Source organism: Aspergillus pseudodeflectus (genome assembly GCF_044049435.1).
Source record: "Aspergillus pseudodeflectus strain CBS 756.74 chromosome Unknown BJX68scaffold_29, whole genome shotgun sequence".
Taxonomy (NCBI): Eukaryota; Fungi; Ascomycota; class Eurotiomycetes; order Eurotiales; family Aspergillaceae; genus Aspergillus; species Aspergillus pseudodeflectus.
In genome coordinates this window covers 339,986-365,448 of record NW_027263805.1, presented here as the reverse complement: position 1 = coordinate 365,448, position 25,463 = coordinate 339,986, and the positions used below count along the sequence as shown (strand labels likewise).

At 53.1% G+C, this 25,463-nt stretch overlaps 7 protein-coding genes across 7 annotated transcripts; 3 read left to right on the top strand and 4 right to left on the bottom strand.

The window, feature by feature from the left end:
* Positions 1-297: 297 nt before the first annotated feature.
* Positions 298-2,329, top strand: BJX68DRAFT_268272 (major facilitator superfamily domain-containing protein; the record flags this gene model as incomplete). Its single annotated transcript, XM_071046040.1, has 9 exons — positions 298-540; positions 593-765; positions 814-1,076; positions 1,127-1,292; positions 1,346-1,556; positions 1,625-1,894; positions 1,946-1,981; positions 2,051-2,253; positions 2,314-2,329. The coding sequence occupies 9 exons, from the start codon at positions 298-300 to the stop codon at positions 2,327-2,329; spliced, it is 1,581 nt and encodes a 526-aa protein (XP_070897727.1).
* A 321-nt stretch (positions 2,330-2,650) lies between these two features.
* BJX68DRAFT_268271 (uncharacterized protein) lies at positions 2,651-3,163 on the bottom strand (the record flags this gene model as incomplete). Its single annotated transcript, XM_071046039.1, has 1 exon — positions 2,651-3,163. One exon carries the CDS (start codon positions 3,161-3,163, stop codon positions 2,651-2,653), a length of 513 nt encoding a protein of 170 aa, XP_070897726.1.
* Positions 3,164-5,797: 2,634 nt separating this feature from the next.
* On the bottom strand, positions 5,798-7,552 carry BJX68DRAFT_240075 (purine-cytosine permease family protein). Its single transcript, XM_071040622.1, has 4 exons — positions 7,233-7,552; positions 7,014-7,181; positions 6,614-6,965; positions 5,798-6,560 (listed from the first exon to the last, which is right to left on the bottom strand). The coding sequence occupies exons 1-4, from the start codon at positions 7,442-7,444 to the stop codon at positions 5,820-5,822; spliced, it is 1,473 nt and encodes a 490-aa protein (XP_070897725.1). The 5' UTR covers positions 7,445-7,552; the 3' UTR covers positions 5,798-5,819.
* Positions 7,553-10,849: 3,297 nt separating this feature from the next.
* On the bottom strand, positions 10,850-12,823 carry BJX68DRAFT_276565 (major facilitator superfamily domain-containing protein; the record flags this gene model as incomplete). Its single annotated transcript, XM_071048125.1, has 8 exons — positions 12,503-12,823; positions 12,411-12,450; positions 12,232-12,360; positions 12,065-12,182; positions 11,862-12,007; positions 11,596-11,813; positions 11,084-11,545; positions 10,850-10,973 (listed from the first exon to the last, which is right to left on the bottom strand). Exons 1-8 carry the CDS (start codon positions 12,721-12,723, stop codon positions 10,850-10,852), a joined length of 1,458 nt encoding a protein of 485 aa, XP_070897724.1. The 5' UTR covers positions 12,724-12,823.
* A 3,178-nt stretch (positions 12,824-16,001) lies between these two features.
* Positions 16,002-18,635, bottom strand: BJX68DRAFT_256181 (glycoside hydrolase superfamily; the record flags this gene model as incomplete). The annotated part of the gene is made up of 3 exons (XM_071043147.1): positions 16,002-16,043; positions 16,088-18,254; positions 18,328-18,635. The coding sequence occupies 3 exons, from the start codon at positions 18,633-18,635 to the stop codon at positions 16,002-16,004; spliced, it is 2,517 nt and encodes an 838-aa protein (XP_070897723.1).
* A 716-nt stretch (positions 18,636-19,351) lies between these two features.
* Positions 19,352-21,293, top strand: BJX68DRAFT_268266 (general substrate transporter; the record flags this gene model as incomplete). The annotated part of the gene is made up of 6 exons (XM_071046038.1): positions 19,352-19,502; positions 19,569-19,624; positions 19,690-19,876; positions 19,948-20,667; positions 20,742-21,103; positions 21,174-21,293. 6 exons carry the CDS (start codon positions 19,352-19,354, stop codon positions 21,291-21,293), a joined length of 1,596 nt encoding a protein of 531 aa, XP_070897722.1.
* A 277-nt stretch (positions 21,294-21,570) lies between these two features.
* On the top strand, positions 21,571-24,062 carry BJX68DRAFT_113542 (uncharacterized protein). The gene is made up of 6 exons (XM_071035949.1): positions 21,571-21,737; positions 21,788-21,894; positions 21,954-22,652; positions 22,739-23,402; positions 23,517-23,884; positions 23,940-24,062. Exons 1-5 carry the CDS (start codon positions 21,648-21,650, stop codon positions 23,706-23,708), a joined length of 1,752 nt encoding a protein of 583 aa, XP_070897721.1. The 5' UTR covers positions 21,571-21,647; the 3' UTR covers positions 23,709-23,884; positions 23,940-24,062.
* The last annotated feature ends 1,401 nt before the right edge of the window (positions 24,063-25,463 follow it).

The window sequence follows — 25,463 nt, the reverse complement described above, 5'->3', positions numbered from 1 at the left end:
ATCGAGGCGTGATTTGGAGGCACCTTGGCGCGTTGCTTGTCCAATGCCACAACTCTTACTCTTTCTTGGAGGCTGGTCTTGTCTACTGAGGACGGCCCGTTTCGGCGTTTATTTCGGCGATGTTCCGACAGTTGACAATAGGTTACCTCTCAGGAGGCAGGACCTGACATCCTGCAGAATTGCGCAATGGCTGATAGGTGGGGCAATCTGGTTTAAATTGTGACTATCATCGTAGTGATAAGAGAGTCGGTTCGGATTCTCCCATTCAGCAAGCTTGTCATCTTCTGAATTTTCACCATGGCCTCCACGAAACCCGTCTTCGAAGCTACAGCCGAGACTGATAGCGGAAGCGACACGGAGTTCAACAATGCGCCAAAAGTCCCAGCACAGTTCGCAGATGAGAGTTTCAAGCTCTTCTCCAAGATCGACGTTACCGATCCAACGCCTGAAGAAGCAATTCGAATCCGTAACAAATGTCTCTGGCGCATCCTTCCCTTCCTGTGCGTTGGGTACCACCTTATGTATGTGGATAAGCAGACAGTATGCCACAGCCAACCCTACACTATCAGAGCAGATATTTAAAAGATTCTAGTTAGGGAGTTCGGCGATCTTAGGTATCATGGATGACGCGCATCTCAACTCGAACCAGTACAACTGGCTTTCCTCGATCTTCTACTTCGGCTACCTGCTCGCGGAATGGCCGCAAAACTGGGCACTGCAGAAATTCCCTGTCGGCAAGTGGCTCGCTGGCAACTTGATAATTTGGTAGGTCCTTCCTTCCAATTTCATATGCCGTTGCTCACAGCAAGATAGGGGCTCAATCATCCTGCTACACATTCCCTGCAACAGCTTCGCCAGCTTGTTCGTTGTCCGCTTCTTCCTCGGCTTGGCAGAAGCGTGCATCGTCCCGGCATTCCTCCTTACCATGTCCATGTTCTTTACTTATGGCGAACAGGCGGTCATGATGCCGATCATGTGGTCCATCGGTAACGCAAGCCCCATCACATCCGGTCTACTGTCATACGGTGTTCTGTGGATTGACACGGGAAGCTTCTCGCCGTGGAAGTGGTTTATGGGTATCCCCTCTATCTGTTCATTACATGAGTGGCTCTAACCTCCTTACTAGTCATTACGGGCGTGGTCACCATCATCTTCGGTGTCGTCGTTGGAATATTTTTCCCAGATAGCCCCGTCAAGGCAAGCTACTTGACCTATGAAGAGCGCGCCAAGGCCATTCTCAGAATCAAAGAGAACCATTCTGGAATTGAGCAGAAGACATTCAAGAGATACCAGTAAGCAGAACGTTATACCCTCTCCCACGACTTGGTCATTTGACTAGGTGTAGATTCATTGAAGCAATCTCCGACCCGAAAACATGGCTCTTCTTTCTCCACGCCTGGTCACAGGAGATGGCCAATGGAATAACCAACCAGTATTCGCTCATCATCAACTCGTTTGGCTTTACGGTCCTGCAAACGACCCTTCTTGGTTGTGTCAGCGGTGCCGTTTCCTTCGTCTCACTCGCTTCGGCAGCGGTCGCTCTTTACCACACCAAGGTACCTCAATCATCTTCGAACCTCCTATTCGGAACGAGAAGAGAACCATATCCTAACAGTTCTCGCAGAACGCTCGCGCCTGGATCTCCTTAATCGCATACGTCCCCGCCGCCCTGTCCAGCATCCTCCTTTTGGCCCTGCCCTGGTCGAATCGGTGGGGTCTCATCTCCGGAATTTGGATCCGCTCTACCGCGGGAATCCCATATGCAGTCGTCATGATCTGGGCGGCGAACGCGTCGGCAGGCCACACGAAGAAGACAACGGTCATTGCGCTCTACCATGTTGGGTATGGGCTGGGAAATATCATCTCGCCGCAGTTGTTTCGGCCGGAGTGGAAGGTTCGTTCTGCTCCTAGTTTCGTTTTAGGCTAAAGTACTGACAAAGGGTAGCCTCGCTATCGCCCTACATGGATTATCATCCTAGTGGTGAGTCAAAACCCTTCCTTGAGTCTCTCCATAAGTCGCTACATATAGTTAACCATCTATCAAAATCAGGTCGCCGCGATCCTCCCCTCAATCATCATCGTCATCTTGCGGGTGTATCTAAGTAGAGAGAACAAACGCCGCGACAAGCTTGCCGAGCAGAATCAAGTCACTACCAACGGAATCGTCGAGACGGTGGATGCAGATGGCACCAAAGTCACACGGGTGGTGGATACTACGCAGATGGATCTGACTGATCGGGAGAATCTGACCTTGTGAGTGATTAGTCCATTCTACCATGCACTCCCCATAGGTTTCATTGCTGACTCGAGTAGCCGTTATGTGCTCTAGGCTGGGCGGTGCTTCCCACACAGAGGGGGACACGTTGCGGATAATCAAGGAGTGAGAACAGATTCAAAGATCGTCTGTTCTTAGAAGGTGATCCTACCTGTCAAAATAGTGGCTTTTTAACTATAATCTTTATAGATTTAAACCAAAAGCCATTTTTACATTATAATTATAAGTTAGTGGAAAAGATTTATTACCAACCTTTTTTTCCTTCATTTCTTAACTGCTATTCACGTGGGACACACCTGATATCCAGCTGCAATCCCAATGCTTTATGGATGCAGACTGAACAAAACCAAAGACAAAACGAGACTCGAGTATAACTTACTTTTTGTTGTCTTTTGCAGTATCTTCTCCCTCCCCCTTATCCTTCTTCTCCTTCTTCCCCTCCTCAGCTGTAGTATACCCATCCTCAGGATCACTCGAACAAATAACCCACTCGGAATCGTTATACCTCTCAATCCCCCTCTCAACCTGCTTCACGGCCCCCTCAAAGACCACCCCCTTATTCTCAAGCTCCCTAAAGACCTCAAGCAGACACTCGTGCGGCGTCTTCTCGGGCCTCACCGCGCTGGCAGCAACCTTAACCTTCTCAATGTCCAACCGCCAGATATAGCAGACCTTCAACTTCCACATCAAACCATTGGTGTTATCGGGCACGGTTCCAGTCCCAGTCTCGATCTTCGTGACCTCGATGTACCCAGGCTCGTTGGCGCGCGCGACGTTGAACATCTTGTTGCAGGTTCCCTTCGGGTCGTCGACCAGGAGCGTCCAGCCTTCGGCGCTGCCGGGGAGGGCGACCTGGGCGATGCTGAGAGTTAAAGTTTGGTTGAACATTTTGGCTGGTTGGCTAGGTCGATCTGGTGGTACTGGCTGGGTTTGCGGGGTGTTCTGTGTGTGGTTTGAGCGTCCTGAGAGCGGAGGATGGAGGATGAATACTGTGGTTACCAGGATGGATGGATTGGATGGGTTGGATGGGATGAGCGGGGGCTTATATGGACCAGACTTCATTGTTTGCATGTGGATAATGCCTTGCATCGCTTTGTGCCTTCGCGAGTTTATGTGGGCTTTATGTGGCCCTTTGTTGGTTCACACGTCAAAGGGGATTCTTCTTCATTTTCTCTTTATGCATACAGGCGGCCAACGACAGTGCATAATAGTTCATAGTTTTCAATCTGGCCTCCAGGGCTTTGTGTCTCCGTCAAGTGTAGATCCTTTTGTTCGAATTACACGCTTTGATATCTCTACGTGCATGATAAGACCGATTACTCTTGACCAAATCCATATCCCTACACTATCACATCCCAGTGCTGTCTTAAAAGAAGCCGCTATCAAGGTTTGGATCTAAGGTTTTGATCCCCAATGACCATTGTCTCTATACGCTACCTGTTGGGGGCATTAGTGTCATTCTCTACTCCCATATTATCTGTCCCAGCGTCCAGATGCTCTTTGAAAGACTGCACTATTATTGCGGTTCATACTACGTTACTTAGCCAGGCCTAGGCTCTCCAACAAAAAATAAAGGTTATTGGTAATTTCGCTTAGGTACTTTTTTAGAGCGTGGCTAATTCTGATGTATTCGCTCCCCTCCTCCCAAACCCACACCCTTCTCGGAACGGAAGGTGCGCAACTCAGTACCTCAGCTCTTCCACCCCTCTACTTCTCATCAACCAGCTTCTCATAAAAATCACCAGCACCCTCATCCACAACCCCCTGCTGCTCAAGCAGCCTCACCATGCCCACAATAAACTTCTGCCTCCCGACACTAGGCTCGGCTCCGCGCGCCGCCTCATCAACCATCCACACCTGACTCTCCTTGATCGTGCCAAGCTGGTACCGCGTGGCGACATCGGGATAGCTAAATGCTCGGTCGGACTCCTTCAGGGATCTCCAGGGCCCGGGCCCTTCTGGGAGAGGCAGGCGCTGTGTCTGGTAGGTTATGCAGGTTGTTTCGAGGTTCGGGTCGCCGAGGGATGGGGAGAGGATGAGGAGCCAGCGGCCGGTTGTTAAAGGGGGTGTGGGGCGACAGATAGCGAGGAAGATATGGAGGTCAGGGTCTCTAGGCATTCTGGGTGGGTGCTGGGTATGGGTGGGTTATTTGGCTTTGCAAGTGTTTGCCTGTTGCTCTGTTTGAGGTTCGTTTGTATGTGGGAAGGGAGGATGAAGGAGTAGAGGAGCGTGGTTTCTTGGGAATTCAATGGATGAGTTGGGGTTTATATAGATCAGGCCTCATCGTCATTATCCAGATAATGACTGGCGCGGCTTTGTGACTTTCCCATCCACAGCGTTTCTATCTGGCTCTTTATTCACGTTATCTTGAATGGGATTATAATTCATTCTGTTTCAAGACATGAAGACCTTTCTCTTTGAAACTTCATTGTTTCGCCTTCAACTTGCGACGTGCAATTCAACAAAGGTATGTTAAAAAACGGCGGAATTACAACTGTATTTTGCCATTCTTCAATACGAGTTTGGCTCATGGGCATTGGCATGGGCTTCGATGCCCTAGTCTCGCAAGGCACCACCTACATTCCCCGTTTGTAGACGATCTGATTACTGTCCACATGTTCCCTCTTTACTGCCATTCGGTGTGTTATTCCTTGTCTTGAGTTAAAGCCTGCCATGAAGGATCTTGGCGACCTCCTGGGAGCCGTGTCTTCTCGTGGCATTAAGTGCCCGACGGCCTTCTTGACGCTCCTTATCCTCTGAGTGTCAAAAGTAGAATTGTGCGTCCCACTTGGGTGTATAATTGCTCTCTAGGATGTTGCGCCGCCCGTGCATATTGCTTGAATTTACCTCGCGGTAAACCTCTAATAGCGTAGCCCTATTATAACAGCTGATCCTACTAGAAGTTGATTTGTCTTAGCCAGCATGTCTAGTGCCGGGCTGGCGCGGTGCCCTCGGGGAGGATATGCTTTTTTGTAGCTTTGTGATATTGTGAGTTGTTGGTTGTTTGTGCCTTTCTGTAGGTAGATACAGGGTTAAGGGCCTCTGCTAACGGGTAGATGGGGGCTGGATTGGACGCTGGACCGGGTTGTGAGGATTGTAATAACGCGTTTTTTATCCAAGTGTGGCCCGTTCATTCATGGATGCGCATTGGTGGAGTTGACCGCATTTGAAGGCGCTTGAGATAAAGCAGTCAAGAATGCCTTTCTTCATCATTGTCTTGTCTGGGGTAGCATCGAAGGTAGGGCTATCCCGGGTAAGATGCCAGTCACTCACTAGTAACAAACTGCTGCTTAATCGGGAGATCTACTAAGGAAGTGCTGAACAAAGAGTGGCATCCCCTTTATTCTAAATTGATGTTGTATCTAAAAGAGATTAGGATTAAGGGCTACAATCTCTCCATGGCCAGCCGCCTACATGCACTCCTCGCAGGTGTGTTGGTTCACCTCTCCAGCGAGGCACCTGCCAATCTACAGGACATATCAACGCCGCCCCGCTCCGCCCACCTCCTCCACCCGGTAAAATGGAAAGAAACATACCCTCCACACTATGCCCCCCAAACCCTCCTCTCCAACCACCGCAACGGCACATAGAGTATCCCCGCAAGCACAAGCGCAACCTCGAACCCAATATCCCCCGTCGTCTCCGCAATCGGCCCCGTAAACCACACCTGGCCCATACACGGCACAACGAGCCCAAAGCTGAGCGCCATAGCGCCAATAGCGGCAACACCACTCGGTAGCGACTTGGCGCGATCCCAGTTGGAAGGTTTGTATCGGGTGCAGTCGCCACCCCGGAATAGGAAGTGTTCGACTAGCACGACGGAGACGAAGGCTGCAGACCAGTAGGCGATTACGTAGAGGAAGTTTTCGAGGTTCGTGAAGAAGGATTTTGCGGCAACCACAGAAACAGGAATGAGTATGGCCGTATAGATAACCGACCAAACAAACCTCGGAACGCGCACGAAGAACGGGAGGAGCAGCTGGAAGTTGAGGGAGATCGAGTACATTGACGCCGCGAGGTTTCCGAGAAGCGAGAACGATAGCAGGACCGAGACGAATTTGCCGAACCCGCCGGCTGGTTGGAGCATGGCTTCGAGGACGCCGCCGACGCCGTACAGGTCGTAGCCGGTTGACCAGGAGGGGATTGAAGGGGTGGTTGCCCCGATTGCGGCGCCGAGTGTCATTAGGGGCACTGTTGGGAGGAAGAGGCCCAGGTAGGTGTAGGTGAATATGCGGGTTGTTGAGACGGTGGGGGTGCAGTAGACGCTGAAGTCGGCAGCCATGCCCTGGTTTTGTTAGCTGTTTGGCTCGAGGAGGAGAATATATAAGAGGTACATACAGCCCAAGGAATCAGGAATCCAGCAATAACACCACCAAAGGAGAGGACTGTTGCGGCGGTCGGTGGCTCAGTGGGCGTTTGGTGGGATAGCTTGCTGCCTCCAACACCCGTAGCAATCACAATTGCGACCAGGGCGAACAGCCAGCAGTATCGCTCGTACTGGTGTAGAAACTTGTAGCCGCCAAATGAGACCACCATGCCGCAGATGCCGATAACCACGATGCCTGCTGTGTCGTCGATGCTCCCGTTCGACACGGCGGCAAGGGTCGATCCTCCTAGGACTGAAGAGACGACGCCAAAGCCTGCGATTGTGCACAGGTTCAAAAGGACGATTATTGAAACGAGCCAGTATCTTCCAACGGTTAGCAAAGGCATCGGACATGGATTTGAGAGCACTTGCCCAAATGTGAATCTTGCGTGAAGCATCTGCCGCAGCCCCGTCCTCGACCCAAACGTGCTAAAATACGCGGGCGGGACGGTGCAGAGCATGTTGAAGAACAGAATGACCAGCGACGCATCCCGCAGACTCATGCCCATGACAAAAGTCCCCACCATGCCAGTGATGATCCTATTCTCAGTTAGAGGGGGCGGGATCAAGGGGGTACATAAGCAGGCATACGGCAGGAGATTGGTACTCAAGGTGAACCATACGAAGAACACATTGATAAAGCGACTGTCTGTCCGCTCTTCAAGAGGGATCGGTGCCACGCCGCGCAGTTCGATCCCCCAATTTGTGATTCTGGAGAGCCATTTCTCAGGCACGTGGGGGAATTTGCCCTGCGCTTCGGCGGTCGCGATATCGACCTCGTCTTGGGTGTGTTCGGCGTGCATTTTACCGGGTTCTATATGGTTGATCTGCTGGTCATCGCATGATACCGCGAGAGTTGGACACCTGAAAAATCGAGAATCGAAAGAAATGGATAAATGAGTCAAAGCTTTGTCGGCGATGGAGGCAAATGAAGGGATCGAGATTTTCAGCGATAAGATCGAAACGCCGAGATCAGACGCGTGTGATTGGTCAATTGGGCTGTCAGTCTGTGGTGTGGAGTCGCTGGGTGGGCGGGTCCTGGTGTCGCTGCTTTGCCGACGGGGGGTAATGGCCATTCGGGTTGCTGTGGTGTAAAAAATACCGTCTTTCGGGCTACATAAGGTGAATCACATAAACAATCAAAGAATAGTATTACACTAGAGAGATCGTAAAGTACAATCTCGTTATTGGCATAGTTTCCGCAGGTGTTTCCGATATATATAACTGAGCGGGAGAGCCGTCTTGAGGGACAGTCCCGGCTAGCACATCGATTTGCTTCGCTTCCTCCCTTTTGGAGCTGTCGGGACAGCCAGACTTGGAGCAGACTGCAGCGAGGACTGCAGAAATATCTCCTTGGGTAACGGGGTACAAATCTCCCTAATGCTCCCAACGCGATGCACATCCAGCACCCAAGTTGAGCCCCCATTGATCTGCACGTACGGCTCCTTCCGCATCCACGTGATCCACTTGCGCACAACGCGCAGTGCAAGTTGCTCGTCTACTTGGAACCATTCCTTATGTGCTTTGCCGCAGCCGCTACCTGGACACCGGGCCTCTTTCCTCCGATGCTCAGCCAGCTCGGCGTGTATGAGCCGTTCCACGCGAGAAATGTGCTGGACGGGCTGTAGGTCTTCCTCGGATCGTGGGAAGTAGCTCATCAGCTCGCGTCCGCATTGCTTCTCCCAGGTTTGTAGTCGCGGTGCCAGGTCCGTCGTCAGGCCGATCTTGTAGTATCCGAACTTGCCCATGCACTGGTAGATGTAGATGTGCCCGCTATGGTCAGCATCGGCCTTGGTTAACGGGGCCACGATGAGGCTCTCTAGCTCTTCCGCAACGGATGGCCGTGGCTTTCTGGAGGGTGGTATTCCACAAAGTCTGGCAGGGCGGTCTTGAACCTGGTGTCAAATGGAGGTATCACGACCTCGACAGATGGTGTGGCACCGGGTTGTGAGGCAGAACTGGGGCTCGAGGAACCTCGCGCTGCTTTCAGCCATTCTTGAAGGACGAGGGCTGGCGCACTGGCAACAACCGAAGAATTATTTGATTGCCAATGCATGGACAACCTTGCTGCGACGTTCTTATGCGTTCCGCAAAGAAGCAGCGAGAACAATGTTTTGGTGGTTTGGTTTAATGACTCTTCTTTCAAAGAGGAAGCCTCGTTCAGAAGACGCAGCGCTGACTCGACGTTCGGAGTCTGCGCACTTGACTGACATCGAGTATCCTTTTGAGTCGTAGCGACACACTTTTGCTTATCCTCTACCAGCACATCACTCAAAGACGGTGGTATTAGCCTTTTCAATGACTCTAGCAGGGGTAAATCCTGTTTCTTTCTTGGTTTTGCCGGACTCGACTCTTTCACAGTAGGTGCCTCGTGGTCAGTCTTCTCTGTTGTCAATGTAGGAACAGGCGACTGGGCGATCGAAGCACGAAAAGTCTGGATTGCCACCGCTGTATCAGAGTCGGATGCGCCCGTACTTTTTGCTCTGGGTTTATTTCGGAATGCTTGGCCATCGCTCAAGAAGTTCATGTTCGGGTTAGAATTGAATGAACATCGTCGATTTGGGATACCCTCGGGGGCTGAATGAAAGGTAAAGTCTGGACGAGGCAGCGGCGGCGACCACTTCTCCTTGTCTATGCTGGTAACTGAAGCTGATGCACTGGGTAAATGATCATGATCCGGGGTAGAACCTGGGAGTAGCGGCTCGGGCTTGTCGTTATCAGCGGTCAGGGCCGACTCACTCGCGTGGCTGTCATGAGCGGCGGCAACATTTGGCCTCACGTTTTCCCTGGAGGAAACATTATTGGGTTCTTGAGCGGCTCCGCTAGCAGCAGAGTCCCTCTCATCCTCGACGAATGCCCGCGGTTCGGTCCCACAACCATCTGCTGCAGCAGCGTAAACGGTACCAGTAGGATGGGACGTATCCTCAACGACTATTTGTGGAGTAGATAGCGAAAATGAGAGCGGCTTGTCGTCGTCGTCTCTGACGTTTCGAGACGGGCTATCCCACCCATAGTCCGTGATATCAGTCAAGACTGACTCGTTGGGGCTGAACACGGACGTGGCTTCGTCTCCAGGGGATGTAGGAGGCGTGGACGGCGCCTGGAGCGACGACCCCATGGGTTCGGTGGAAGACCGGCTCCTTGTAGGGGTCTGTGGGTTGTCTGAGTCCGACATAGCTCTGGTATGGTATTAGGATAATTAGGATAGGCACGAAAGACTTGGTAGAGAAAATAACGGACGTCGGCGAGGGACACGCAGAGGAGCATTTCGCGAACCCGGGGCTGACTCTGCTTTATGCGTAGCAGGCACCCAGCCAACATTCGCATTGAGCCTAGAAGGCCGGCCGCTGGCCGCTGCCGTGCATCTTGCGAAACGTCCGTTGCTGCGCCGGCCCTCGAATCCCTGCTGGTTCGTGATCCTGGGCGCTTCCAGAGGGGCCAGAGAGTTGAGGCCGCCCCCTGCGAACGATCGCAGTGCAAGTTAAACTGGATTAACGTGTCGTACTCGGTAAACGGCTTTGAAATTGACTTGGATACTCCGAAACGTTGGGTAAACCCTGGACTGCTCGTAAAGCTGAACAAAATGAACCAGGCGCCAAGCATTTCGACAAGAGGGCCAGCAGGGCTGACACGCCAAGGAAAAAGCAAAGAAGAGACGGCGTTGACTGACTCGACAGGCTGGTCGCACGCGATCAGGACAGAAATGCGGAGGCTGGGACCGCATCTGAGCCCAGATAAATTTAGCAGCGAGACGGGAGACCCAGTGCTTTGGGATGGAGCGACTGCCGCGCGATGAAGCTGCCTTCCACTTTAGGCGCCTGGAGCGTCGCTCATGGTGTTCGCGCGGACTTGGTCGTCGTGCATTTCCATTTTGTTCTGATGACTTGCTTCGAAAGCAGAAGGCTGCGATTTCTAGCGTTTAAATAATCTTTCAATCTTGACTGCCTTTCGCGATATGTTAAGTGCAACTGGGTTGTAACAAGCATCTCTCATTCTCGCCTGGTACTACCAACCTACTCCGTAGTTCACTATACGCTTGGCACAAGTGTCTGGACTGGGGCCTAAAGGCAAACGGTATGGGGCGTGCAGATTACTACCACGGCAAGGACAATGACCGATATCTTCAAAGAGTAGTATTCCATTACTTCCATCAACGTTGCTCATTACAGATATCGCTCCCATCTCATAACCGCATTAAACCCCAGCATCTAAATCGTATACCGGAAATCAGGCGATCCCTCGATAATCTTCTCCCCGCGATCCGCCTTGCGATTTGCCCACCAGAAGTACGCGCTGAGCAGTGACACGACGATGAGGAGGAGGAATTGGCAGCTGCAGAGGAAGCAATCGTTAGCATCAGCTGTGCGATACACAGAATAGGCGAGGAAGAGGAATGGGTGGAAAGAAGACTGGGAGAAGGATGGAAAAACAGTAGAACGTACGCCATAGCCCCCCAGATTCCGGGAATGTAATCGGGCGCATCCTGCGAGCGGAAGATGAGACTGCCCGCGATACCACCAATGCCACCGAATCCCACGAGTGTAGCACTAGCGAACGCACGGGTCCACTGGCCACGGATGTTGTTGGCCTGGTAGGCCATCGAGCAGGGGATATTCGCATTCGCTCCGGCGGTTGTGAGGAAGACACCAAAGTAGCGCACTCCATTTGACGAGGCAAAGCCCATGACAGGGAGGCCGATGAGCGTGATCAGGCTGTTGAAGATGAGCACTGGCGCGCGCATGCGGTATTTATCGCCAAACCAGGCGGTGGAGAGCATAAGGATTCCGGCGAGGACGTAGGGGGGTGCGACGAGGCATTGCGCAGCGGCGATGCTGAATCCCATGTTTTCGCGCAGGATGATGGGGAGGAAGTAGGCGATTGCATAGGAGACTGTTGTCAGGCAGCTGGGGGCGTTGTTAGTGCAAGAAAGTAGTAGCGGGGGCTGGGGACGAACAAGAAGACAAGCGCAAAGCCCCAGATCTTGAGGTCGAGTGCTGGACGGAGGAACTTGACGATGTTGAAGGGCTCCGGGTTGGCATCGGCGCGATCCCTGTTGAGGCGGCGGAGGATGAATGCGCATTCTCTTTCGTTGAGGAAGCCCCAGGCGTTGTGGCCCTTGTCGGGGAAGTCGACGACGAAGATCATGCAGCAGATGCCGACGATAAAGGTCAACTAGCTCGAGTTAGATTGCCGTTGGAGGACGCCGGGAGAGTAACATACCACTCCCTGCATGATAAAAATCCATTGCCATCCGTTGAGTCCCTGAAGAGGGGCCATTTGACTGAAGCCATAAGCGAGGATACCGGAAAGGGCCGAGGCAACACATCCGATGAGGTAGAAGAAGGAATAGCGCTTCTGGACCTCGTCTATGAACGATGACGCGTCAACAGTTTGATCACAATACGCAATAGCAGTGGACTAACATCGCGAATACCAGCAGGACAGGAGATACACGGTTCCAGGGAAGAATCCTGCCTCGAGTACGCCAAGGAGGGCACGAAGGCCTGCTAGTGTCTGCCAGTCAGGAGAATAGGCGAATCCCTAGCGAAGTTAGAATCCACTGCACATACTGGAATCTGTGAGAACGTACGATGAGACACGCGCCCCAGGTTATAACAATAGCGGAAAGGAAGATGCGAGGTCCAATTCGTCGGATCAAGGCCGTCGCCAGGGGTTGGAAGACAACGTAGGTGACGAAGAAGACGAGGACCATGATGGACTATCCTTTGCTGTTAGAGACAATGCGAGCGATTGGACCGAGGGACATACATAGCGAAAGCCGACATATAATTCCAGGTCGACTGTCATGCTAATGAGAGTCAGTACTTCTGGTTGGCGAGGAGGGTAAAGGGTGTTCTTACCCAGCAATCGCTGCCGCCGAGACGTTGGTGCGGTCCATCAGACTGATGCAGTACGCGAAACCGCAGATGACGATCAAGCGCCGGTCAACGCGATGGACAATCTTCCGTTGTTCCTCGTACGTGTACTCCTCATCAACATCGACATCCACGACGGCCTTTGGCGCCGCAGCCTCGATGTTTTCCACATTTTCGTGGGACAGTTTCTCGATATCGGTAGACATTGCGAACGAGTGATGCAGATCAGCAAGCTTAGTTGGCAATGAAAGAACTAAGCGCGAAGATGGGGATCCAGACGTCTTTATTTATACCCCACAAGTGACGGAGCGCTGGCTGACGGTCTGGGGCGACGAAGATTGGTAGAATCAGCCCGAGCGCACGCGGGGAAAGACAGACATGGGGGGATCTCTTGGCAACGCCCCGGTTGATGGTCAGCTTGCGCGACAGATCGCCCTGCTACTGGTACGCCTGAGCTGTCGACTGGCAGTGCCGACCCACATTGCTGTCGCATCCTCGGCAGTTTGTCGGTTATGCCAAAAGCCTGGCCAGAGCTCGACGCCACAGTGTCGGGGGTCGGACCTTATTCGCACTAGGGGGGACCTGGTCTTCCGGATCCGGTAACTAGCTGCAAGTATGGGGTGGATCATTATTGGATGGCTTGAGCCTGGAAACGCGCCGGGGATGCCTGCACGGAGGAAGGCCGAGTCGTCCATACGAGATCATGTAGTAATGATGCCTATATCTTCCCTTTGTGCTGGCCTGAGTCGAGAAAAGCCAGTCTGCCAACGCTTCCCGTCGTCAAAGTCTTCGAATTGGAACGCCAGCGAGGACTCTCTCTCGGTGTTGCCGACAAAGCGCAAACTCAGAATGGTGTCCTTTGTGTCTGGGACGGGACAGACGAGAGCTCTGGACTCGATACCCCGCATTCTTGCTCTCCACTGGCCCCACGCGGAACCCCGGACATCCACTGGTTGCTTGATGAGCCTGCCAGCCCATCCCCAGATCGCCCACATGACTCCCTGAATCAGCCCATGCCACTTTTTCGCTCCTCTTGGCCTCCCCGACTCCTTTTCGCGAACCACTCTTTTGGTTGCGGTGCTGCCCGGATGGCAGTCCCACGGGGAAATTTTAGTCGAGACAAAGCTCTCACTAGTGGATGAGTCGAGCTGTGTGGAAATGACACCCGCATGTCTGCGCCAACCACGTGTCTCGTGTCACGTCCCCAGCCTTGACTTAAGCCCTCGTCAGCTGGCTCCTTGCCGCTTATCGCCCTCAGTTACTCCCCAGGATGTTCCAGGCTCAATTAAGCTTGGCTTCTCCTGTTCGTTCCATATCGTACCATCCACAATCCTCCGCAAGGAAAGCTGACGCTATCCGCCCAATTGTCGTCGCCTGGGTAAGCTTCTTGTCAGCACGCGTCGAGCTGCCAAGCTCTGCGCCTCTTGGCGCATCAATTTTGGGCTGAAGAGACAGCTGCGCCGAGGCACTTTTGCAGAACACAGCTCTCGTTCCCAAGGACTTGGAGCTGCCTCGGAACTTTGCGGTCGTGACACGGGCGATCGAGGAGCTTTCAGAGATCTAGCCAGCCGCCCGACATTATTGTGGCTTCCCAAGTTGCTGGGATTCTTCCTTCGGAGTTCCTGCCAAACGCCCATAGGGAGCAACAATGATTTGCTTCTCACGCTACGTTTCTGATGCCCTTCACGAAAGTACGTTCTCGGCGGCGAGAAGGCGCGGGCGAATGAGTGAGCTTCCTCCATCCATTCCGAGACGCAGCCTTGCATCGGTATATCGTCTGAAACCACTCCATGCTATCCCGGAATCATCCGTACATCACAGCCAACGTCAGGCAATTCGTTCCTTTACCCTACCCTTCTCACTAGACATATGGTATCTAGTCGCGAATGCCCTTTGCTCCGCCGGCTCCCGACCGGGATCTCGTCGTCTGCAGGGATTCGCGAAAATGATAAAATCAGCCTGATGGAATCTAGGCCATCGCCCTTGCAAAGCCAAGATCCGGGCCGGGTGTTTTTGGATGGAAGATGGTAGTCGCGAAGGGGCGACTGGCTGGATAGCCGAGCCGGCTCAACAGAACGATTTTACTCCTAATCCCCAGAGGAGGCCACCCGGCCTGGATTTAATGGCTATATATTTTCACACACGACTGGGCAGGACGGAATATCGGGTGCGTACTTACACCATACGAATATCAGGTCCCCATATGACACAATCTGAGTTCTGGATATCGTTGGCGATGACAATGCAACATGAGTCTTTGCCTTCTCCCATGGTTTCGTTCTCCTAGCCCTATCGCTAGGTGGAGTTCAGACTGCCCTAAACCACTCGCCTTGGCACACAGTCTCCAGATCTCTGTGCTACAATTGGCCAATGTCGCGTCAGCACTCAAGCAAGGGCTGACATCGACCTGCATGAGGGAAATTTACCTCGGGGGTACGCAGTACCTGCTGAGCAGGTCGCTGGCGATAGTATACCACTTACGGCGGGGGAAACAAAGTCCAGTGACTGTTTGGCGGCTGCCGAGTCACTCCTATCGTCTTCAATCCCGGTGGTCTCCCTTTTAAGCTCGAACCAGGTGTTGTCTATTACGCCTATGATTAACCTGGCGCGCGGCAGAACAGTAAGAGAAAAAGCGACTCACCGTCACCAGCTATCCTCCAGAACTTGCTTGTGTCGGGCGGCAGAGGAGTGAGTGCATAATTGGTCTCATATAATTTGATATTCTAGGAGCGGGGGCATGTAGGCATGGCCACAGGGGGTGCCAAGCACGACATCCTACAGAGTAAGTCAATTTAAGCATCATTGAGCCTCAATGAACCTAGAACAAAGTAAGGATAGTAGTACATTGCTCATAAACACATGATGGCCCAATAACGTTGCTTTGGTGCCGTGATCACTCATCTGATATTGATCACTCATCAAAAAAAAACAGATCGGCCGGCCCGCCGGTCACCAGCCACAGCCCGGGTGATCGCAGCGTTTATCTAGCCATACTACGTATTACTAAAATCGTTCTCTGCCTATTATGTACTGTCGGCGCAGTAGAAAGATAATCTCATTGGACGCCACGGACATTATTGGCTGTGTTGTTTGTGGTTCTGGGTAATTATCCCTCTGACTAGAAAGAGAAGGAGGTTCGCAGGCAAGCTCCCTTGTTAGGTTCTCATTGGATGTGTCACGGTACTATGCAGCGCAACTATTCGTATTACGTAGCCCAACACCCTCTCCTGTTCCATCGCCGCAAAAATACTGAGATTCCCAGCCATCCTTATAGATTTAGTCCCACGAACCTTGGAAAGGTTTTTGTGATTTAAGATTGGACCTCGAACCACCTCCAAAAGTGATCATTCCCTGTCATCCCTGCTCCTCCTTGCGATAGAAATATATAGTACTAGCTATATAATGCGGGGCACCAATCCCAACAATTCTGTCGTTGGCTTCGAACTTCGATTCCTTTCCAGGCTTCTGCATATTTCCAGGAGACTTAAACTGCCGTTATGATCAGGCCTTTCTCTCTGGTCCAAAACTGGCGGGAATGTCCAAGGTATTTAGCACATTCAACCCCCTTACAGCGCGAATGTCAGTGCTCGACGCTGCAATGTACAACGTGTACTTGCCCCCGTCGATAGACCACAGCTTCCGCTTGTCGTTCCAGTAGGCAAGAGACCTTGCGGAGACCGTGATATTAATCCATTCCTCTCTACCCCTGTCCACCTCTACTTTTCCAAATCCGCACAGTTCCTTCTGTGGACGCTCAACGGTTGGGTTGTCGCCCAGGTACCCAACATAGATCTGCACGACTTCACTACCGCACACTGCGCCCGTGTTCTTGACCTTAATCCGGATGTTCATCGTGGACTCAGGGCCAGATACCACATCAGTAGAGAGCTGTATGGACACCGGATCAATCTCGAACGTGGTGTATGACAGCCCGAAGCCAAAGGGGAAGAGAACGCCCTCCGGAAACCGGTCATGGTGGCGATACCCAACGAAGATATCTTCTTTGTACTCGACAACCCGGCTCTCAACATCACCGGGGAAGTGCGAATTTGCCGCGGAATCGTCGAGGCTCTTGGGCAACGTTGTGGGTAGCTTGCCGCCAGGGTTGACCTTTCCGAGCAGAACATCGGCAATGGAGTATCCGGCCTCCTGGCCCGGGAACCAGGCCTGCACTATAGCTGCTACTTGCGACGCCCAGGGCATGTCGATGGGAGAGCCCGTGCAATTAACCACGATCGTGTTGCGGTTTACGGCTGCGACTGCCTCGATCAGCCTATCCTGGCTGCCGTCCTTGGGCAGCGCAAAGGACTCCCGATCAGCACCCTCCGTTTCCCACGCCGGCGTGTGGCCAGTGAAGACAAGCGCAATATCCGAGCTTCGCGCAGCTTCCACTGCAGGGCCGAGCAGGTCAGCTTCGTATTCGCTCTGGTGCGCGAGACCCAGACTAAAGCCCAAATACGCGGTCCCCATATCACAGACGCCGCCGTCGAAACACTCACACGCCTTTGCGGAAATCCGAATCTCGTACTCTCGGCCCTGGACGAACTCGTGTTGGATTGTGACCGGAGCGCCATAGCCAACGAGCGTCGCCATGAGGTCACGGCTGTTTTCCCTCCTGAGCACGACTCGGCCATTGATTGAGATGGTGGCTTCGCCGAAGACGTTGAACGAGATGTAGTGCGCGCCGCTCTCGGTGGGCATGTATATACCTGTCATGACTGCGCTTTCGATGTTTCGCAGTTCGAAATGTATGAATCTCGAACAAGGCGAGACGAGAGACTTGCGAGGGGTGGAATCCGCAAAGGTGATTTCGACCTCGAATCCAGGCTGGCCGTTCTGCGTAGTCACATCTGCCGAGAGAGGAGACAAGGAGCGCAAGATGCGGGCGCCCTCGGCGTACCTCAGCTCGCAAGAGTCGCCGAGGGCTTCGGTCAGGGCATCGAATGGGGTTACTTTGTGGTGGCTGTTGACGGCAGCGGAGCCTCCTCCATGACCGAGGTATTCCTTTGCGAGTCCAACAAGTGCGATGGCCTTGTGGTGACCGGGCTGTAGTGGCAGGATGTTATCGGTATTCTTCAAAAGGACGATCCCATCGGCGCCTGCCCGTCTGATCAAGGCTCGGTGCTCGGGCAAATCTATGGCCTGCTCTTCCAAGACCGCCGTGGGGTTCTCAAAACAACCGGTTCTGGACAGGCACTCCAGGACGTTGGAAACGCGCTCATCAATTGTCTCCATCGTGAGCTCCCCGTCGAGCGCTTTCTGCACAAGGGGTAGTGTCCGGTGCGTAGATGGGCCCGGCATCTCCAGATCCAGGCCCGCATTCAGCGATGCGGCAGTAGAGTTTGTTCCACCCCAGTCACTCATGACCAGGCCCTTGAACCCCCATTCCGCCCTAAGGACCTTCTTCAGCAGGAACTCGTTGAAGTCCGCATGGGCGCCATTCACCGAGTTGTAGGCTGTCATAACCCCCAATGGCTTGGACTCCTTGATGGCGATCTCGAACGGGCGGAGATAGATCTCACGGAGGGCGCGTTCACTAACCCACACGTCAATGGTGTTGCGCAGAGTTTCCTGCTCGTTGGCCGCATAATGCTTAATGACGGCTCCGATTCCATTGCCCTGCAAGCCTTTGATATACTCGGCGGCAAGGGAACCTGCCAGGAACGGGTCTTCGGAGAAGGACTCGAAATTACGGCCTCCAAGGGGATGCCGGTGAGGACAGACGGTTGGTCCCAGCCTAGCAACGCCGTCTGGGTTAGTACAGAACAGATCGTCCGATATGGATTCAGGGACCGCGACAGCAAACATACAGCAATCTGGCACCCTTGGATTTCGTATCCTCGGCCAATGCGTGCCCTACAGCGTGTACAAGGCCAGCGTCCCATGTGGCAGCCAGCGAAACCGAAGCCGGGAAACAGGCACTGGTCTTGCTGCCATAGAAGCCTTCCCCGCGCGCACCATTCGGTCCGTCGCTCATCTTCAATGAAGGGATACCCAGCCGTTCAATCGCCGTCGTTTGCCAGAAGTCGGCTCCCGCGAGTAGTGAGCATTTCTCTTCCAGAGTGAGTTGCGGTATGAGTGATTTCCAGCCAGTGCTGGAGATTGAGGTAGCTGCCATGGTTGTTGTGTTTGAGGTTGATGTAGAGACCGTGCGAGTCATACCTCGCTTCTATGCACTTCGTCGCGGAGACACGCTATATATGGGCGCTTCCCATCTTGGTGAGCCGAAGCGGGTTCAAGAACATCCGGGGTCCGTTTGATGATTCTGTAGATCAAGATTGCTTCCCAATGTGCTTCCGAGCCGTTCAGTGCTCCAAACCAAACCGCCGAGCATGCGCAGTGAGTGACTGTGTGGACCAGTGACTCCGCCCAGGGGGCATGTTTAAGCGAGTGGACAATGCAGCGCCAGAGGCACAATGCTCACGGCCGGGGCAGGAACAAGCGAGAGCATACTAACTCATACATGCATTGTCTCTCGGGCTTCAGAGCGCCAAGTGTATGCCTGCCTCGGAATTGATGTCTCCGAATCTCCACAACTTCTGCGCCGGGTACAGCTCCGGGTATTGTTGCCCTCCGACCGGAGAGTTGTCTACGGCTCGCTAAGACCTTCCGTCCCACCGGCGGCTTGCATTCCCCAGATCGCTCTCGAACCCCGGGGCATCCCCAGCATGCAACGTGGGCAGCGCCAAGAATTGAGGCGTCAAAGTAAATACAAAGTGAAGCATGAGTTGCTTTTTTCTGCCTTGGGTATAAAGGGCACCAGATCACCATGCCCGTGCCACGTTCAAGGCAATTCATATTCTCTGTCCTTGTGCAACTCCAAAGCAATACACCATGTTACCCGCCTCATCCGAGGCAGAAGCTGCTCGCAAGGTGTCTGCGACCGAAGTAGAGCGCGTCCCTTCCCGCCAACAACCGGACAGAACCATGGAACCAGGATCGAAATGGGAGTCTATCAAAAAGTATCCCAAGGCAGTGGCCTGCTGTAAGTCAAACAAGCCCTGGAAGCCTTGCTGGAACCAAGAGTAACCTTACGCTTTCGATTGCCCAGGCTGCTACATGCTTTTTACCTGCATCATGTGGGGATACGATGGCCTCGCTGGCGCTGTACGAGCTCCGATCTATCTCATCCGATACAACCCCCGGTCCACTGACCAACAGATGGCTCGCAGATCGTCCTATCGATCCCACAATGGCGTCGAGACTACGGATACCTCTATCAGGGTGAGTATGTGGTATCTGCGGACTGGCAGCTTGCTTTCACAGCTGCTTCCATGATTGGTCTTGTCGTTGGAGGAGCGCTCACCGGTGTCATCTCTCAACGATGTGGCCAGAAGGTTTGCATTCTGGGAGGCCACGGTAAGGTGTTCTTTATACATCCTCTGCCTCCCCGCCACCCTGTCCCTGCCATTTCCCTCTAACGGTCTTAGTCATAACGATCGGCGGAGTCTTCCTCCAGTGGTTCTCCATCGGGAACATGGGCATGTTCTTTGCGGGTAAACTCCTCACAGGTATCCCCCTCGGCATCTTTGTCACGAGTGCTCCAGTCTATTGTTCCGAGGTAGCTCCGCAACTACTCCGCGGGGCCATGGTGGCTGCGGTGAACTTTAGCCTGGTCGTCGGGCAGCTACTAGGATATGGAGTCATGCGGGAGACCCAAACAATGGAGGGGCCCAACTCGTATCGCATCCTCTTCGCCGTACAGTGGGGGTTTGCAGCAGTCGGTCTGGTCGTCCTCTACTTTATACCCGAATCGCCTACTCGTCTCATTGCGCGCGGAAAGATCCATGCAGGCAGGCGCAGTCTTTGCATCTTGTATAGTGCGTCCGCTGCGAGTCTGGAGCAGATGGTGGAGCGCATCCAACGTGACCTTACGAGTGTGGAGGAGGGCAGTGCGGCCAGTTTGAAGAAGTGCTTCAATAAGGCTAATCGCATCCGCACTGCGGTGGCTGTCAGTGTGTTTTTCATCCAGGCTTGCTCGGGCATCACCTGGGTCCTGGGATACATGGGGTATTTCATGCAGCTGGGTGGACTCGGTGGTGGGCAAGTATTCGATATAACGGTTGGCATTTGCGGGGCCATGGCTGTGGGCAACATGGTGAGCTGGCCGCTGGTCGACCGCATCGGGAGGCGCGGATTGATCCTCTCTGGTGAGCTTATGAACCCGCTTTCAACTTCTGAACCATCCTCCTTGGATGCTGATGACTGACAATATGCCATATAGGCCTCCTCTTCTGCACCGTCTCCATGCTCCTCATAGCAGTCCTGGGCTGCTTCCCGGAAAAGGGTCGCCCACTCCTCATCGCCCAGGTGGCCTTTATGGCCGTGTGGGGATTCACCTACCAAGCGTCGATCGGTTCCGTCGGGTACACATTGTTCACCGAGGTGCCGACGTCCTCGCTGCGCAATCTAACACAGTCACTGGGGACTATTGTTAATGGGGTATCCAACTGCATCTGGACGTTCTCGCTGCCGTACATGGTTAATCCGGATGAAGCAAATATGCAGGGCAAGGTCGCGTTTATCTTCTTTGGGATTCTGGTTGTTTGTGATGTTTTTGTTTTCTTCTATTATCCTGAGACCAAGGTACGTTCCGAGGGGCGAGGTTTCGTGTGCGGTTTTCTGTGCGTCGGAGCTAATGATGGACTCCCAACAGGGGCGGTCATTTGGAGAAATCGACGAGCTTTATGCCAGAGGAATTCCTCCTCGTAAGTTCTCGAAAACGGTGCTTGAACCAGCGGTTCTACGCGACAAGGGTGAGGACGCGCGGGTTTGAGCAAGGACAAGCTCCTCTGCTGGGATTTTCTGTCTCTCTCTCTCTGTTGGCTCTTTTCTATTCCCCAGAAACGTCGTGGTGACATTGGCTTATCCCGTGAATTGCATGGGAGCATAGTATTTTGCAATTTCATCTGACGATTAATACTAGCCGCTTGGCTCCACTTCCAACTGTAAACTTACACTAGTAAATAACATTCCCGGCTGATCCACTGGCAACCATGTATATATAGTCCAAGTGCTTCCGCCCCCGCGTCTTTGCTCGACCCAACGGGGTGCGTATCTTTTCTGATCACTCCCCTTCTATCATCGTCACGGTACCCAACTCGGTGAGGTAAACGTCTCTAGACTGTGAATGGCCTCGAAAACATCGATGAGTAAACCTCGCCGTCGCGCCTGTGACGCTTGCTCTGTGCAGAAGATCGGGTGTCGACCTCGTCAACAAGTAAGCGGCGTCTCCACGATACGGGTATATTTAGCTAATAACAGATCAAGACGACGCCACCGTTAGGAGGTGCAGATATTTCGTGTCGCCAATGCCGTGCACTCGAGATACCATGCACGTTTGACAGGCAAGCGGAGAGAGGCAAGAGGCAGGGCAGGTAAGATCCTATTAGATTCACAATCCAATCCAATCTCAATCTTTTCACACCAGCTTCAGACACAATAGCATCGGTAGGCGGCATGCATCCAGTCCAGGCGCGCTCGACACAAGGTCAAGTCCTGTTCAGGATCATCCCCAATCACCTGTACTCGCAGATATAACCCACAGGGTGTCTTTGTCAACATCCACCGGTCCAAGTCCTCCCACACCATGTCCATGCGCATCTTTCAGGCTCTGCTCAATCCAGACGTTGGACATGATGCTGCAAAATTACTTCCGCACCTTGTATACACTAACCCCCATTATCGACCAAGCCTCGCTCCAATCATACTTCGTCAATCCACACACCTGCAACGCCGCCGAGCAGGAAAGAGACACATTCTGTCTCGTCCTCAGTGTCTGTGCCTACTACACAACGGCCTTCCCGCGCAGGTTCGACGAGTACCAAGCCCACGATCCAACCTTTAGTAGCAGCTCATGCCGTGAATTCTTCCACGCGTCTGAAGCATTTATCCTGTCCCACCGGCCCGCCGAGTTTTTCGAAGTCAGCACGCATGAGAAGTGCGTGACGGCCTATTTCCTCGCGGCGTCGTCCGGCCTAGTGGGCCTGATGGGACGCGCCTACTGGTATATCGTTGAGATGAAATACCATATTCGGCGACTCGGGTATGATGATCCAGGCGTGTACGCGGAAGTGGACGAAGTTCAGTCTCGGCTGGCCAAGAGGATGTACTGGCTGTATGTCGTGACGGAAATGTATGTATCCGTGGTGGCTGGCACCCACTGCATCAATCCGACTCAATTACCATATCGTGGACGTTGCTATCAGCTGACCAGCTTAGCCACCTAGGCCTCGACGAGCAAAAGAGTGGCTGGGAGCCTCTCCCATCCGAGAGGCTGTTCAAGCAGCGGGATTTCGCGTTCCTCTTTTGCATGCAGAGAACGGCGGCCTCGACTGCTAATGAACCTACGGACGCAGACCTGGTATCCACTGGCCTTAGCTATCTGGTCAAGATACACCTGACGTTTGTCAGTACGTATGCTGTTCAACCCCCATCGATGAACAGCAACATCACAGACGCTACTATTACTCATCGACTGCAAACCCTCGACGATACTAGGAGTCCGTTATTAACCATCTATGACACAATGCAATTCGACCTCGAGCACGCCCTAGATGACGCACCGCAGTACCTACAGTGGACCTGGAACAGCAAGCCACCCCCCGCATCTGAGGCCCAGAACGTGGCAGTAGCAGTCGAACTCAGTAGCCTCAGTAGCCCATTTAACCCCGCCGGTGCCGTCCGCGCCAATCTCCATGTTAGCCGGATCTGGGCCAAGTCGGCTATATTCGAGCGCTCGGTCATCGCGCGACGAGAAAGTCATCCTCCCTCCTCTGAACATGAGCTAGAAACATGGGAGACGCGGATCCGCATTGGAGAAGAGCTACTCGCATTCATCGGGGCGGCGGATACGCCGAGTTTCGAAGTTAATGGTCCTAGTATTGTGAGTTCGCACCGTCTCCCTCCTCCTCCTCCTCCTCCCGCGAGTACCCGCGGGGCCGTTTGTTCGTGGTGCTAATGCCAATCTTCTGTTCTTTTCTTTTTCATATTGAAAAAGACAGCCAAGATCCGGCGCATCGCTGCCCCATTGTTGCTTTCGGACGCCGGCGTGGAAATCCCGGCGGACCTCGTCCGAAGGGTGACGGACGTCCTGCACAGGATCCTCTCTTTCCTTGCGGATTTGAACCGCCTCTCGCTACAGGATACCCAGTTCTCCGAGGGGATAGAGAAGCTTATTCAACATCGCTAGTGTGCCAAGCGGAGGGACGAGTTCGGTTCCGACAAGCGATGGTGATCATCTTCCTGGGAGATACGAGGCACGCACCGCGTATACCTGGCGTTAGAAATCATGCAGAGATAAGGTTCCTCGGGGCTCATACAACCCTTGGGGTGTGGGACCAGTATGTAGTCCCGGGATTATGCCAAGTGAGTATTTCGCTGGCTGTACTAGATTCGGGAGTAGGGCCTCACCTCCTCCCAGTGGATTTGCGTTCTGATTACGATTAACGAAGCTGCGAATAGATTAGGAAAGGCCGAGTCATCTATCAGAATGCGTTTCCTCTGTCCCAAATTGACCTCAACTCAAATGTTGCACCCCCATAGTAATGGACGCTAGGTGGTGGTGTAAGATCCAGCAGGCACCTTGTAGACAGGTTTAACTCTAATACATCCCATTGCTTGTTACCTTGTCACCTTTTCAGCAAAACCGTAGGCTAGGCAGTTGTCTATGGTTTGGATAATGTCCCCTGGGTGGAAGATGTAGAAGAACAGTACTCGTACCCTCAGTCCGGGTTCAATACCTTATTAAGCTGCATGGTGCCCCAAGATACCTCTGTAGCATAAACTCTCAATACGCACGTACTAGAGGTAGATTTTGCTCCGCAGGCGAGCGACGGTGCTATCTACTTTAGGCGCCTTGGGCCCCCCCGTCCGCGAAAAATCATTCGACTTGCGAATGAAAGAGTTGATTGGTCTAACGCAATGCTCCCTCCCCCTTTGCTATGGTATGAACAGAGCGGAGGGCCCACTTGCTGCCGCTGCCGAACTGGGTTGCTCCGTAAATAAATCTGCGCTTCCAGGCCTGGCTGGGTTTACGCGCAAAGTTCCATCTCACATTTCAGATTGGTGATCAAGACCTTCCTGCCAGGTTAGTAGCTTCTCCTATGTTCATGACCCGTCGGTTGCTATTCCTACTTTATTTCAGCGCGAATGTGGGGGCCAACGGAGGTCTGAAACTAGCGACATGCAGTTTTGTGATTGATTCTCCATATACTGTATTTAGTACGATCCCATGACGCCATTCCACCCAAGTTGATATTTGACCGTGTTATGATGCCAGGCTTCCATCATAGCCATGCCCACATTGTCTCTTCACACCAATAGAGTTTCCGCTTTTCGTAACATGCCTCCTCGACACCGCAAACCCTCGATATATACGTAGTTTGTCTTCGCTCATTCTCTGCGCGCCCCTGAGCCTGCCAGGTAGTCGTTCCATGTGGTCGTTTTTTTTTTGGCTTTCAATGAAAGAATATCTTCACGGATATTAGTTAAATCACGGTTTGAATGGGCCAAGAGGCATCCTCCAACCACTCATGTCCCGGGTGCTCAGAATCCCACTCCCTCGCGCTCGTGTAACGAAGCAGCTTGCTGGTTGCACAATAAACACCCTTGGCCGCGAGGCGGCCCTGACCGCTACATGCTTGAGGAGCGGGTCTAACGGGGGCCGACTCATACGTATGACTCACTGGCCCGCAGCCCTAAGAGGCGACTAAATCAACGTCCCACCATCTAAGCTGACTATAGGCTGAGTTGTCGTTCTCTTATTGTTCGCCTGTATGGAGATTCCCACACGGCCACTGCAGCCATCTGTATCCGGTCGTACAACCCCCACTGCCGTTATGTGGCTGCCTAAAATTCTCCGTCCTACATAGGGCCTTCTTGTGAGGGGCGGCGCTATTTAATGGTGAGCGTTGCGCGACCTCCAAGGGTGATGGTTCGCAGCCAC